Source organism: Varanus komodoensis, unplaced genomic scaffold (genome assembly GCF_004798865.1).
Source record: "Varanus komodoensis strain SLA01 unplaced genomic scaffold, ASM479886v1 scaffold42, whole genome shotgun sequence".
NCBI lineage: Eukaryota > Metazoa > Chordata > Lepidosauria > Squamata > Varanidae > Varanus > Varanus komodoensis.
This window is the reverse complement of record NW_025335972.1, coordinates 5303008-5315933: the sequence shown is the minus strand read 5'-3', so window position 1 is coordinate 5315933 and position 12926 is coordinate 5303008. Positions and strand designations below refer to the sequence as shown.

Sequence of the window (12926 nt, the reverse complement as noted above, 5' to 3'; positions counted from 1 at the left end):
CCCATTTCCGCAAACGTGCAGCAGCAGCAGCTTGTTTGCTGGAAATGGGTAGGAAAAGTGGGGGGGGGGGTCATCCTATACATGGGGGTGTCTTATAGAAGGAAAAGTACGGTACTTCATGCACAGAAATAATCACAACTCTAGAAGATGCACCAGCATTGCTGACCTAAGGCCGTGCACTGGCAGAGGGCTCCAGGCGGAGAGCACAGCAGCTCCATGGCATGTGTCTCAGCAGCTACCAGGCTTCCAGTGCACAGCAGGGTCCCCTGCTGGGGCCACTTCTGGATCACCTGTGCAGGTGGCTGTGCCTGCGAGGTGCCCGCCATTGTATGTGCGCACAATGGCCCTGATACGACATTGCTCCAGAGCAGTGTAAGGAGTGCAAGTGGTGCTCCCCCTTAGCATTGTGGGAAATAAAAATGGCAGGCAGCCTGCCTCTCTGCTGGCCACTGCCAGTAACACAAACCTAGCAGGAAGGCCCCTGCATGAGGAGTCCCCCACACCTGGAGCTACCTGGTTGGCTTACCTGAGACCAGTGACTGAAGAGAACTGCTGATTACTCTTTTAGACATGCAGATAAAAGTATATAGAGAAGATGAGAGATATTTTAGTATAGTGATTACACAGCATTTTTGTGCTCGTGTTCTTCACTGGACGTAGCTCTAGTAAATCTCTTAAAGTGGCATATATATGAACCAAACCAACAAGGCTTGGAATGGGGACAACCCAGTCCCTCTTTGCACCAACATCTCTCCTTGGAACCACCAGCCACTTCGTGTTTGTGGGACCCCTCATCCTCCACCCCAAGGGGCTAGAAGCCCACTTCACTGTGCAGCCTGCAAGCCTTTGTTTGAACTGCCTGCACATAGTGGAGAAAAAGAAGAGGACAAAGCTGTTTTCTGGGTCTGCGTCACTGCTTACAGCTGCAATCCAAGAGTCACTTCAACTGTGACAAACATCACCAAACAGAAAAGCACTTCAGTGCAGAGGAAAATCCGGAAAACCACTTGCCAATAGTTACACAGGCAACCCAGATTCCCCGCCCAGATGCCCTTCAGATACCTTGGCCTGCAACTCCAAGCACCTCTTGCATGCATGGCTGATGTAGACTCAGGAAGGTGGAAGCTTGGAGGGCACCAGGTTGGAGAAGTTTGCAGCCACCCCTCCCCCTCTTTAGTGCACCCAGTGGTCACACAGGACAGAGGCCATCCCCATCCGGCCACTGATCCTTCACAAGGGCCACAGTTTGGATTGCATGGAGAGAGAAGCAACATTTGCTTTGGCCACTCGTTCCTTCATGCCTGAACCAGGACCCAAAGGCCCCCTCAGCTTCCCCACACAAAGGGAGCAGCCGCACCTGCATTCTCCCAGCATGCACCTCACCAGGCATCTTGGCTCAGGCATGGAAGTGGGCAGCCAAGGTGCAGAATGAGGAAAACTGACACAGTCTCTGTTGTTGCTCCTTCTGGGCAGTGGGGTCTTTGGACCATGTCCCAGCTGAGAAGAAAGGCCTTGAGAGGTAGGACAATGAAGGGAGAGTCCATGGGATGAAGGGCTCTGCCAGGTCAGAGTGAGAGGAGAGCTCACAAGTGTCAACCCTCCCCAGCGGTCCCTGAAATCTGAGCACCGCGGTGGCGTTGTGCGTGGACCGGCACTCTGGAGAGCCAGTTCCAGCCCTCCCATGGGCATGAAGCGCACTGGGTGACCTCATGCCAGTCGGACTTGCAGCCCAACCCACCTCACAGGGTCCTTAGGAGGAAAAAAGAGTGAGGAGGAGGGCCATATAAGACACCTTGGCTTCCTTGTAAGAAGAAAAAAGGTGAGATATAAATGTCATCTGCACACCCTTCTTCCTGAGCCCAAGTGCTTCCTAGCTCAGAAAGACGTCAACCAAGAAGCAAGCCTGAATGGCCTCATTGAACGCTGTTTCTGTGATAAACCGGGATTGATACCCTTGGAGATTAGTTTAGGTGGCTAGAAAATTTAATTTTAAGGTGTTTGTTTCCAGGTTCTTACAAAGGATCTTATACCATGAGGCCAGACGAAAAAGAGGTGCTACAGTAACCCTGATGCGAAAGGAATGACCAGAAGCACATGAGGCACAGTGGCCAGGTGGTTCTACCCAGGCACTAAAGTCGCTGCATACGCAGTCCAGCTGTCCCCACTGGCTCAAGCCACCTGTCTCTCTACATACCTTCACACTATGTCCTTGTGTTCAGGGCTCAAGTCCTTCCAGAGCACACACAGCCAGCCAGAGTTTAGATTAAGCGCTGTGTGAGGGTGCAGTGCTTCCCCATGTGACCCCGGCCCTACTCCCCCGGTGGACAGCCAGCGGACAGAGAAACTGCTCTCATAAAGGAGCAATGGAAACAAGTCAGAACTTCTGCACCAAATAAACTCTTTGCTGAAAGACTGCTAAAATAGCAGCTAACCAGCTAATTATGAGAGCTTTGCAGAAGGGAGAGGGACAGGTGGAAGGAGGAGGAGTTGTGGGGTAAAATGGTGACAGGACTGCTCCAATATAGCTATGGTCTGGATGCAGTGGGTGGAGGTGGCAGAAGCAGCAGGGCTTTGGAAAAGACAGAAAAATAGGTCTCCAAAGAGGGAGAAGGAAGCAGATTACCAACCCTTGTTGCTATTTCCATTATCCAAAGAGAGCACAAGCATCCGCTGGGGTAACATGAAGGCACCAACCAGCAATTCTGTGAACTTGGGAGAGGGAAGGGCTGCACAAGAGCAGGTGGCATGTCCAGGAAGGTGAAGGTCAGAGAGGGAAGGGCTGCTGTGCTGTGGACACTCTGGGTGTGGAGGGCCTTATAAAGGAAGAGGGTGGTCCTTGGAGGAAACCTTCCAGGTACAGAAGAAAAGTAGCCACCTCTGACTTGATTATCACAAGGGTGGCTGGTTTCTCCTTGGAATTATGTTAACGCTAGGAAAACGGCTGGGAGTCCCCTGTTCCTGTCATGGGTGCTTTTGTGCAATCCTGCAAAGAGCACAAAGTTGTTGGCAGCGGCATGCAAACAATGGACCAATGGCTGCATGCGCATAATCTGGACACCCCTCACTTGCATGAGGCCTGGCCTGCTCAGCGCACTATCCCGGCAACGACTTCCCCAGGGCTTCCTGCACTTCCATGCCTGTTGCAGAGTCTGAGGCCAGCTTGGTTGCTTTAGGCCACAAACAGCCCATGCATGGCCCTCCAGATGTGTTGCCCTGTGACCCCCATCATTCCTCGCAAGTGGCTATACTACCCAGGGATGATGGGACTTGCAAGCCAAAATTGTGAAGGGTCACAAGTTGCCCATCACTGATTTGGACACAGAGACAGCCACCAGCACATATCCAGACATTAAGCGCAGGGCAGTCCCTTTGCTCTGCACCATCCTCCTCACGCATCAACTTCAGTCATCTTGCTGTACACAGTGGAAACTGGAAGTATGGTGCACGGGGGCATGGCTGTTCAGGCTGAGCTCCTCAAAAAGATCATTTTCCTGCCCCCGGATGGATGTGACCCCTCACCAGGAGCAGGGAGTGGTGAGTTGCCCTGGCTTCACAGGTTCCTGGCTTTCCTCCCGAACAGCTGAAGCTGGACTCATGGGCTGTCTGGACTTCCCCACAGGCACCATGCTGATTCATCCGTAGCCATCACTTCCAGGGCTTCCTTCTTGCTCATGCCAGCCCGGAGCACACCAGGTCATCAAGAGGCCCCCTTATGCAGGGTGAAGTCATCACATAACCTTTATCAGCCAGGCCTGAGAGTCCCAGCAGCACTCTCTGTCCCCACTTGCGCAAATAAAGCCTTGCTCTTTGGATCCAAGAATGAGGAGCCTGTACAACATGGGGCAAAGTCAGTGCTTTTGTTGAGCAGCCCCCAGCAGGCCCTCAAGGGCTCCATTTCCCTTCCAGAAGAACACCCACGGAAAGAACTATGGAGTCCTAGCTGTGCCTGCTCCTACGTTAGCCATCGAGTTCAGAATCCCTTCGGAGGACCTGCCTTGCTCCCACAGGGACACAAGGAGGCCTGGAAAGAGAGTACGTGAAACAGGAAAGTGGGGGTGGGGGCAGCAAAACCAGGTTTTTGCAAAGTACCATGAAATGCGGCAGGAAACGCACCAGAGGTGAATAACAAGATGCAGGTTAAAGGTTGGCAGACTGCAGCTGGATGCTACACTACACTGGAGGAAGCGTTTCTTTCTGCCTCAAACTGAAATGCAGAAAGGGGAGCTCCTAGAATCTAACACTTCAGAAGCAGGGTTATTATGTTCCTGTTGTCTCAGGTACAAAATAGGAAGGGAGTGGCAGAAAGCTCAAATGCTAGCAGGAAATATAAAGTTAAAATAACCCAAATTCAAATTTCAAAGTTGTGAGCCGCCCCAAGGCTTCGGCGAATGGGGCGGCATAGAAATGTTCTAATAAATAAATAAATAAATAAATAAATAAAGTTTTTGAGAGGAAAGCCTTAATGTTGATTGGACCATATGGCTTTCCTTTCAAATGACATCTTTTGAAAACTTTGGCAAATGAATGCACGTGGCGAGATGGAACACCAAGGGATTGGTGCGTGAGATCCACACACGTTTGTTGTCCTTGCTCCCTCATGATCTTTATCAAACCAGTTTAGGTTTTAGGTAGCTCTTTCTTTCCGTCCATTTTCTTAAGTGGAACTCTTGGAGAAACCGTGCAGATGACAAAAACCTGCCATTGCAAAAGCAGCGATGAACTCGCACAATTGAGGCTGCATTCAGACACCATTTGAATTCACAAAAGCCAAAAGAAGGCCATGCTCAAACTGCCAAAGCTGCTTCATTGACAGTCTCCTCTGCAGGGTCGCATGGCATGCACCATGGGCTCGCCCCGAAACAAAGCAGCTGGCAGACCTCGTTAGCAGCAGAGAAAATCTGCTGTGCAGGGCATGAGCTGTCCAGCTTAACGCTGACAAGCCAACTTCAGTGCGTGACTCAAGGTCCAGGAGAACAATAAGGCTGCATGATCCCAGCACAGTCTTTCACACCTCTTTGGCCAGAGAGTTCGCCCTTAGCCTGTACTGTGCTTTCAGCATATTAGACCAGAAAGGAGAAAGAGCACACAGAAGAAGTAGTTCATATTTACTCCTTGCTTTACCGGCAGATTGATGGGGCAGGGTTCTGCTGAAAACATCTGTGGACTACTAACTTCTGCACATTTCGCTGCAAGGCTGTGTTGTTGCGCAACTCTGGAAATTCAGTAGGTGGTCCCCAAAACAGCTTTCATGGTCTCCAAAGCAGCTTTTTTTAAAGATAGGCAAGATATCTTTTTAAAAGATAGGCAAGATTAGAGAGCCAGTGTGGTGTTGTGGTGAAGAGCATGGGGCTGGGACTCAGGTGATCTGGGTTCTAGTCCCCGCTCAGCCATGGAGCCAACTGGGTGACTTTGGGCCAGTCACAGGCTCTCAGCCCAACCTACCTCACAGGGTTGTTGTTGTGGGAATAAGATGGAGGAGGAGAATGATGCAAGCTGCCTTGAGCCCTTTGTAGGAAAAAAGCAGGACATAAATCGAAAAATCAATCAATCAATAAATAATACTGCACTGGGCATGTAGTCCAGGGTGGGAAAGCTCTTCTGGCCCAAGGGCTGAATTCATTTTGGAGACACTCTCAGGTGCTGCATTCTAGTGGTGGATGTAGCTGAAGGCAACAGTTGTGGGTGCAAAGGAGACCGGGTCAAAACACAACAAATCAATATATTCTACCTTAAAGCCTAGGGAGAGACAGTTCAGAATGGTGGAAAACGCAAGGAAGTCAAGAAAGCACCAACCCATCCGTCTCCTCTAGAATAAATCAATGGATACAGGTGCAAGACTTGCCTCTACAGCTGGCGCTCCCAAACTGCGGATGGAGATGCCAGCTGCCCTGCTGAGGCAGAACATCAGCAGCACTGCAGTGGAGTGTGAGCAGCAGTGTGGAGATTCAGGAGGAACAGGCTGCTCAGACTCCCCTTCCGTCAAGTCCAATTTACATGGACATGGCTTGTGAGAGAGCATGCGAAGGAGCATTTTTCCAGCCTGGGGAACAAGCCCTTCACAGAACTAAGATTCAGCATTAAACTTTGCCAGTGCAGCCTTAAATGGTCTAGTTTAACATGCATTTTCCTAAGTTTGTAACAAAAAAGTTATAGTAAGAGTGTGTGTGCGTGTGCATGCAAGTACATGTATGTTTAAAGCTGGCATCCATTGGCAATGCATTGGAAGTAAACACACAACCATGCTCTGAAATGGAAAGCCTGCAGTCTTCAATTACAGAAACACAGCCCAGAAGACCAGATTCTCACTCACAACGGCAGATAAATAAAGTCTCTTTATCCCCAAAATTTGTGTGAAAGCCAATCTGTTTAGCAGCTGGTATAACCCTGCTCTGGTCTCTAGTGCACAGACACACACCAAGCCCCAATCTGGGTATGAAAGGGGGCAGGGCTGTTTCAGTCAACATGCCTGGCAAAAACAAAGTCTGGACTTTGACAGCAGGTTTCGGGCAGTGTGCAAATACAGCAGGAAAAGGCCAGAGGCTGTTTAAAAACTTGCCAGGAGACAGTGCCAACCACCACTTCTCTACATGGGTTGTTGCTGTTGGTAGTACTTGTCGCAGTCCCAGCAGACGCAGGAAGTCCTCCTCCACTGGCCTTCCACAAGCTATTTAAGGTGGCTGAAAGCAGCAGTGCTTGCAAGAGGGAGAAGGAACTGGGGATCGGGGTCTGCCTGCCCAGAGCATAGCCCTGGCTGTGGCTTCGGGATGCTTGAAAGCATCTGCTGCACTGTTGGCTGGGGCATCTTAAGTACTTCTTAAAATGATCCAAACTTGTGTCTGCAGCCAAGCTACAATAATTTGGCTGAATTTGCTGGCCAAGAGTTTTTTTTCCACTGACACTGGTGTGTTTTGTGTCTTAATTTATTGATCACCCTCTGATATTTACTGAAGTGGAAAAGTTTATAAATTTTATAATTGTCGTTTAAAATCATTATTTGCTACTTTTTCAGGGCTCACAAGGATGGCTTGTGGTATCTCCATCACAACACTCACCATCTCTCTGGTGCCAAGGCGGTCCTTAGTCATGTGCAGACACCACTTGCTTCATTTTCCTTTTAAAACACTGAAGCACAATATACGGTTGCCGCCTTAACACAACAGATTAATCAGCGGAGGGTGCAATGCTGCGCAAACTGGCTGCAGAGATGCTGGAAGGAAATTCTCCTGTCTAAGCACAGGAGTCTTCTCTAAAGCTTTCCTTGCTCAGTCAGCGAGTCATGGCCAATTAAAATAAAAGGTTGAGGCTAGCAGTAAACCATGCTTGTGTAGTTTCTGAGGCTCTAGCATGTTGCTTTAATGAAGAATGAAAGCGAAAGCACAACATAACCCGCTCTTTGCTCTCAACAAAGAGCATTTGCTTTTGCTCCTCTTGTTTATTTAATAAAGTGTAAACACTTCCCTCAGTCTCTCACAAAGGCATCAATATGAAGGCTTTGGCTATATAGAAGTATCTTTCCCCCAGGTACATTTTGGTTCTTTGGCTACTTTTTGAAAGAATGGTGTAACAGGCTTTTCTCAGCTGGTTTTAAACTGGTCACATTAACTAAGCCTTGCTCAACCTGGCATCCCTTGCCAGACGCATTGGACTACAACTCCTGCCATCTCCAGCCAATGGCTGTGGCGGCTGGGAATGGTGGGATTATTGTTCAACAAAGCCTGGTTGAACATGGCTGGTTTAAAGGTGAGGAAATAAATCTAGGAGTCAGAAGTATGCAGATACCGTTACTTTCTATTACTTGCCACAGGCTGTTCCAAGCCAGCTTTCTTCAACATGGTGCCTCCAGCTTTGTTGGACAGCAACTCCCCGCAAACTGCCCCTTCACTGGGCAATCTCACCTAAGGGGTTTCCTATTTTTTTTAACAAATGCATAGATTTCTGGGCCTTAAAACCCTCTGCTGCTATAATTCAGCTCCACAAGTTTGACTCTTTGCCATCGCCACCAATTCTGTTAGAATACTTTAAAACCTCCTTGTAACTTGGCATAAAAGGCTTATGAGTAAGAGGGGCACCACCAGAAGGAATATGATGAGCAAGTTACTTTATTAAAGAGATATTTTGTATATAAGAGGTGATAATATTTACTTTGGGGTTTTCATAAGAATGACAGCTGATACCTAAGAGCCACTGTGGCTTCTTCACCTCAGGCCGAATTCCCCAACCTTTCCCAGCCCAATACATTCACACTCATTACAGGCCAGCTCTGGGGTACTGAATTTTTCTGACTCCCAAATCAGCTCCTGTTGCATTTCTGGCAGCTTGGACAGTCTACCTGGACTGTTCCCCAAGACAGTTGAAGGGCTTTCCAGATTGAGGAAAGCTGCTCTGATCTCTCCCTCGCAGGCCTCTTGGGCAGCATGTGTGGAAGCAGCCTCGCATTTTTAAACGTGTAGTTCACAGGGAAATCCTCAGCCAGCTCAGACTTCTTTTGAATCTACCAAGCATCAAGTGTCTTTTCTCTTTCAAGCATTGGCTGGCAGTTGAAGGAAGGAGTGTGGAAGTGAGAGATGCTGACAGGGGGTTGTGGAAATCATTTTGCTCAGCCAGGGTGGGACTGCGATCCATCACAGGACTGAAACCCAAAGGCACCCAAAGGACCACGTACAAACTGAGCAGTTTCTTCAGCACTCCACACGTGTCCAGGACAACTTGGCCTAACATACACTCATCTTCCCAATCCATTTTCTGCCGAGGCCAAACTTCGCGCTTAGGTGGACGGTATGATCCCAGCCAGCACCTTCGCTTGCATGGTGCAAGCACGCCAGCCCCCCCCCCCCCCCGCCTCGGTGACATCACCGGGAATGCCAGTCCAGCTCTCCCGCATGCTGCTTTATTGATACCGTAGAAGGGATCCCTACTCCAAGAGGCCCGACACCGGCAGTCCGGTCTGCCCAGCCTCCAAAGTCTCCTCAAGCCAGTCCCCATATCCACACGTGCCTTATCCCGCGATGTCTCCCAGCCCCTCCACACCAGAGCCTACACCTCGACTTGCAGTCGCAGCAACCCCTTACCCAAGCCAGCAAGCTGTGGTGGTACCCGCTACAAAACAAAGGCAGACGCCCTGGCAAGGCAGACGTCGGAACAAAACAAAACCACCTGCCCCCATCCCGCAATGAATTCCACAAATACGAGCCCTCTCCCACTCCCCGCCGCCCCGGGCCTCCGATCTTCCCTTCCCAAGGGTCTGAGTGAGGAGGGAAGGCCCTCCCTGCCAAATGTTGCAGCTTTCCTCGCCTCGTTTCATTAGGCGAGCTCCGGTAAACCAGTCGACTGGCCGGGGCTACTGGACGAGAGTCTACGCGCCCCATTCTACCCGGAGAAAGCGAGACAGGAGGGGGGAATGGAAATGGGAGGCAAAGATCAAGCCCTCCTCTGAGCACGTACAGAAAGTAACGGCGGGGGTTGGCACTACTCACCTCTCCATGGCAGTCCCTGTGCCCCCCTTCTTCTTCCTCCTCCTCCTCCTCCTCCATCCAGCTGAGAGCTCCTCCTCCTCTGCTCCTCCATGGTGCAAGCAGCCGCCACTGAAAGCTGCCGCTGCTGCTGCTGCCGCCGCCGCCGCCGCGGGTGGGGGAAGCAAGCAGGGAGGGCGGAGGGGAGGAGATGGGGAGTCAGTCACCATGACTAAGCAAGAGAGAGAACCAGCCGCCCCGCTTTCAGAATAAGAGTCCCCGGCCAGCCGGGCTCGGCTCACGGCGGGGACGGATTGGCAGAGGGCGTCGCTGGGCGGGGAGGGCGCTCTCGGCTGAGTCACGAGGCGCTCCGGAAGGCGCGGAGGCGGATCTGAGCGCGCGCGCGGCCCCGTCGTGGCCGTAGCCGAGGCGGTCCACGGGGACGGGTCGGAGCAATGCTGAAGCGCCAGTGCGGTGGCAGAGGCTGCGGCGCCCTAGGCCGGAGCGGGCGCGACTTTCAGTCCGTGTCTAGCTGCGGTTTCCTTTTCCTCTTTCCGTTTTTGCTCTAGAAACTCGATCCGGATCTTCAAAGCCTCTTTACCCCCCCCCCCCCCCGCGCTAGGCACCCAATGTCTAGAGCAAATTGGGAGTTACTTGACCGTAGGTACAGATTTAAATTCGTCTCTCTTTTGGCCCCCTGCTGCAAACCTTACTAGCCTTGAGGGCTGTCTACCCACTTTGGATTTTATACCGAACTTTTAAAGGTTTATCCATGGTGCCGAACCTATTTGGGGATACGGTTCCGCACTATGGGCCGTCCCTTTAACGTTCCGGCTGAAATCTGAAGTGGATGCTCACCCTTCCCCTTTGCAATCACCAGCCTCCACTGTTTTATCAGGCCACCCTAGTTTGCAAGGCTGAGAAGTTCATTGCAACAGTGGGATCTTTCATTCACTTGTTAACCCAAAGTAATACAGTTTTAGTCCAAAGATTAGGATGTGCATTGGATTCAGATACAAGCAGAGCAGAATTGGGCTTCAGTTCTTCAGTCCAGTTCCTATGCTTTCCATGTCACTGCAGGCTTCCCTCAGAAGCCAAAAGAAGCAAAACAACTCCAGAATGAAGCTCGGCTAGTAACTTGAGTTTTGGAGAAGTGAAGTGGAAACCTTGGCCCAGTTGGCACAACATGCCATGGCGCACTATTTTGACTATGCAACATGGAATATGATTATTGGTCTTTTGTAGCATTATTTGAATTCCCAGTGGTCGGGTGTGCCAGACATGCTGCAACCTCGTTGGGAGTTACATCTTCAAACTGGAGTGTCAGCAAGTCCAGCGTGTGGTATGAATTGGCCCACTCTGTCTTCTACAAATAACATCTTTTGATTTTGTTGCTCTGAATACTGTGATTATGAGCAAGAGGAAGAGGGAAGGAATGCGACTGAGCACCTGCAGTGTCCACCCTCTAATCCTAGGGCATGTCTTAGGAGGGCAAGGCCAACTCAAGGCAAGGCAAAGGACAAGGTGGACTTTTAACATCCATTCCACATGCAACAGCTGAATGGGTCAGCAGTCCAGTCCTTCAACACTGGCAACACAGCAGCATCCACCTGAAGGTAGCAGTCTAGCTGAGGAGGCACAGGGCAGGCTGTATACACCCAGCTTTCTCTCCAGCCCCTGTTGCCTGAAGCAGGGGCCTCGGTCTGCCTGATGGTAGGACTGACCCTGCCCAGGGCTCCATTTGCCATAACTTGGGGAGGGCAGGTCTGGGGCAGAGATGTGGCCATTCTTCCCGCACCCCAGGCTGTACTCTGGAAGTCTTCAGCTGGCTTTCCGTCATCCTAGCTCTCTAGACCCCGCACCTCTCTTTCTGAAACTGTGCAGGTTTCTCACCTTAAAGGCATGTTCATAGAAAATTGCCCCCCTCCAAAAAATTGAGGACTCCCTTTCTATATGAACTAGCCTTCTGAAATGTTGTAGTTTTCTTATTTAAGGCAATCTCTGTTGGTGCACATCTCTCCCTCACTTTATCCCTCTACAGCAGACAAAAACTTACACGAGCAGCATAAACCAAGGTAACTATTGCTTTGAGAGGTGGGAGTGGTGTCTGCCCATGTGAAGAGCTGACATCAAATGAAAACATCCCCCTCCTTCCTTCCTTCTGGAGGAGGCTTGACTCCCCCCTCAGGGTGGCTCATGCTGCTGGGGGGCTGGCCGCTGTTTTCACCAGACGGAAGCCCCGGACGGGAGCCCAGAACTCCCCCTCCCTGGGCTCTGCCCTGCCCTGTTCTACAGCATGGCTCCAAGACAGCGTGGCTCCCACACTTTGCCTGGTGACCTTGGCAGTTTAGGGGCCTCTGCTAATTCCTGTGCATGCCCCCGATCCAAATCTAAACTAGCCGGCTGGGGGGTGCTGCAACCTGGTGGTGCTGGACCTCCACTCCACAGTGTCAAGGCTACCTCTTCAGAAGTCCATAAGAACACAGAAGGATACCCATGTCCCTTTTGAAGACCCTCAAAATATCCAGGCTGCCCTTGATCCAGAGAAATACCATGGCTGTTTGTAAGTAAGAGCCTTGAGAGACCCTGGAGATGGGTGGTTTCTCCCAGCAGAGTTCATCCTTCAGGGCAATCAGAGCCATTTCAGTGTCCATTCGAGGACAGGCCAGAATGACTTGGGGCCAGATAGTCATCCAGGGGTGTCTTTCTGGAATTGCACCAGAGTTGATTGAATGGTCAAGAACTGTTCATAGAATCCCCAAATACTAGAGTTTGTTTGTTTATTTAGAATATTTATATGCCATCCTATCATGAAAGCCTCAGGAAGCTGGAAGAGTTGGAAGGCGTCTTCAAGGCGACTGCATGCAGCCCCCTGCTCAGTGTGGGACTCCAAGTCAAAGCATCCCTGAGGGGGGCGAAGAGGCCTCCGCTGCCTCTTGACGGCCTCGGCCACCTCCCCAGCTCACTGGCCCCATCGCTGCACTGCTCTGACAGTGAGGACACCCGTCCTGGTGCCCAGCCGGAGTCTGCCTTCCTGTAACATGAGCCCGCCAGCCCATGTCCTGCACTCTGGGATGATTCAGAAGAGATCCCGGCACTCTTCCGTGCGACAGCCTTTCCCGTCCTTGCAGAGTGCTGCCACGTCCCCACTCGGTCTTCTCTTCTCCAGGCGAAACGTTTCAGTCTCCCTCTATGGGGCGTTGTTTCTGGTCCACGGATCATCCTTGTTGCCCTCCTCTGAACTTTCCCCAGCTCATCTGCGCCTTTCTCAAAGTATGGTGCCCAGAACTTGATGCTCTGCTCCAGAGGGCCTGACTAGTGCCAGACAGAGGGGAACCGGGACCTCGTGTGATTTGGAAGCTATACTTCTGTTAATGCAGCCCAACACAGCATTAGCTATTTTGGCAGCTGCATCACATTGTTGACTCATATTCAGATTATGGCTTTCTCATTTCTGGTACCTGTCACATGCACACC

General features: G+C 51.0%; 1 protein-coding gene across 2 annotated transcripts in view; it reads right to left on the bottom strand.

Annotated features, from left to right (window-relative positions):
* The window catches only part of KEAP1 (kelch like ECH associated protein 1), a 23819-nt gene extending 14202 nt beyond the window's left edge, over positions 1–9617 (bottom strand). For both annotated transcript variants that reach the window (XR_006416018.1, XM_044443488.1), the window contains exon 1: positions 9474–9617. Coding sequence is in view for 1 of the 2 variants with exons in the window: in XM_044443488.1 (XP_044299423.1) it covers positions 9474–9530 (57 nt within the window). In the remaining variant the exon portion in view is untranslated. The remainder of the gene's footprint in view (positions 1–9473) is intronic.
* Between the last annotated feature and the right edge of the window lie 3309 nt (positions 9618–12926).